The 1,181-nt window shown below is 36.0% G+C and overlaps 1 protein-coding gene across 1 annotated transcript; it reads left to right on the forward strand.

The window, feature by feature from the left end:
- Positions 1-67: 67 nt before the first annotated feature.
- On the forward strand, positions 68-715 carry NAEGRDRAFT_77106 (uncharacterized protein; the record flags this gene model as incomplete). Its single annotated transcript, XM_002667938.1, has 1 exon — positions 68-715. A coding segment is annotated over one exon (648 nt), but the record flags the coding sequence as incomplete, so codon positions are not given.
- Positions 716-1,181: the final 466 nt, after the last annotated feature.

Consider the following 1,181-nt stretch of genomic DNA (forward strand, 5'->3'; position numbering starts at 1 on the left):
GCCATCTGTTGCTGTCATTGTTGCCAGTATTCGTGCTCTTAAATTCCACGGTGGATGTGCATTGAAGAATGTTACCCAACCAGACGTTGAAGCTGTTAAGACTGGTTTTGCTAACTTGGGAAGACACATTGCTAATATGAGAAAGTTTGGTGTTCCAGTTGTTGTCTGTGTCAATCAATTCACAACCGATAGTGCTGAAGAAATTGAAACTGTTGTCAGATTATCTAAGGAAGCTGGTGCTGATGACTGTGTTCCATCAAATCACTTCAGTGAAGGTGGTAAGGGAGCTGTTGCTATTGCTGAAGCTATTGTTCGTGTCTGCCAAGATAAATCCAAGATGAACTTTAAGCCATTGTACGATATTAACATTTCAATCAAGGAAAAGATTGAAACTATTGCCAAGGAAATTTATGGAGCTGCTGGTGTTGAATATGCTGAAGCTGCTGAAAAGGAAATTCAAAAATTGGACAAGTTGCCAGAAAAGTATTCTATTTGTTTTGCTAAAACTCAATACAGTTTCTCTCATGACGAAAAATTGAAGGGTGCTCCAAGTGGTTTCATTCTCCCAATTAAGAGTATCAGATTATACAGTGGTGCTGGTTTGTTGGTTCCTTTCTGTGGTGATATTTCTGCACTTCCAGGTCTTCCAACTCGTCCTGCCTACCTTTTGATCGATATTGACCCAGAAACAGAAGAAGTTAAAGGTCTCTTTTAATTAAAAAACTATTTACCAATTTTGAAAAATCTTAAATATTAAATAGATGTTTGACATTGTTTCTGGATCATGATGAATTTATTTAACTTATTGAATGAAATCTCTATCATCTGATTCTTCTTCATAGTTCATGCCTAATTGTGTTAGTTCATGTTGTGGCATTGAGAATCTAAAATTACGAATCATTGGAATGTCACCAATAACGCTTCCCCTATTCATTTCTGAATCTTCAGGCGAATAATTGTTGTAATTTTGAGATTGTGAATAAAACATTTCATCAAGTGGTGTTAAATGTTCTGCGAATAATTGCTGAGTTTCGATTAAACCCTTTTCCATTTCTTGATGGAAAGCTCTTTCAGTTGCCTTATCCATGAGTTGATTTTCTACCTTAACAGCCTCTTCACATAACTTTAAAAATACATGACACTTTCTGTTCAAGTTAATAATGTGCTCAACTGCATAGAGT

Source organism: Naegleria gruberi (genome assembly GCF_000004985.1).
Source record: "Naegleria gruberi genomic scaffold NAEGRscaffold_1345, whole genome shotgun sequence".
Lineage (NCBI taxonomy): Eukaryota > Heterolobosea > Eutetramitea > Acrasida > Naegleriidae > Naegleria > Naegleria gruberi.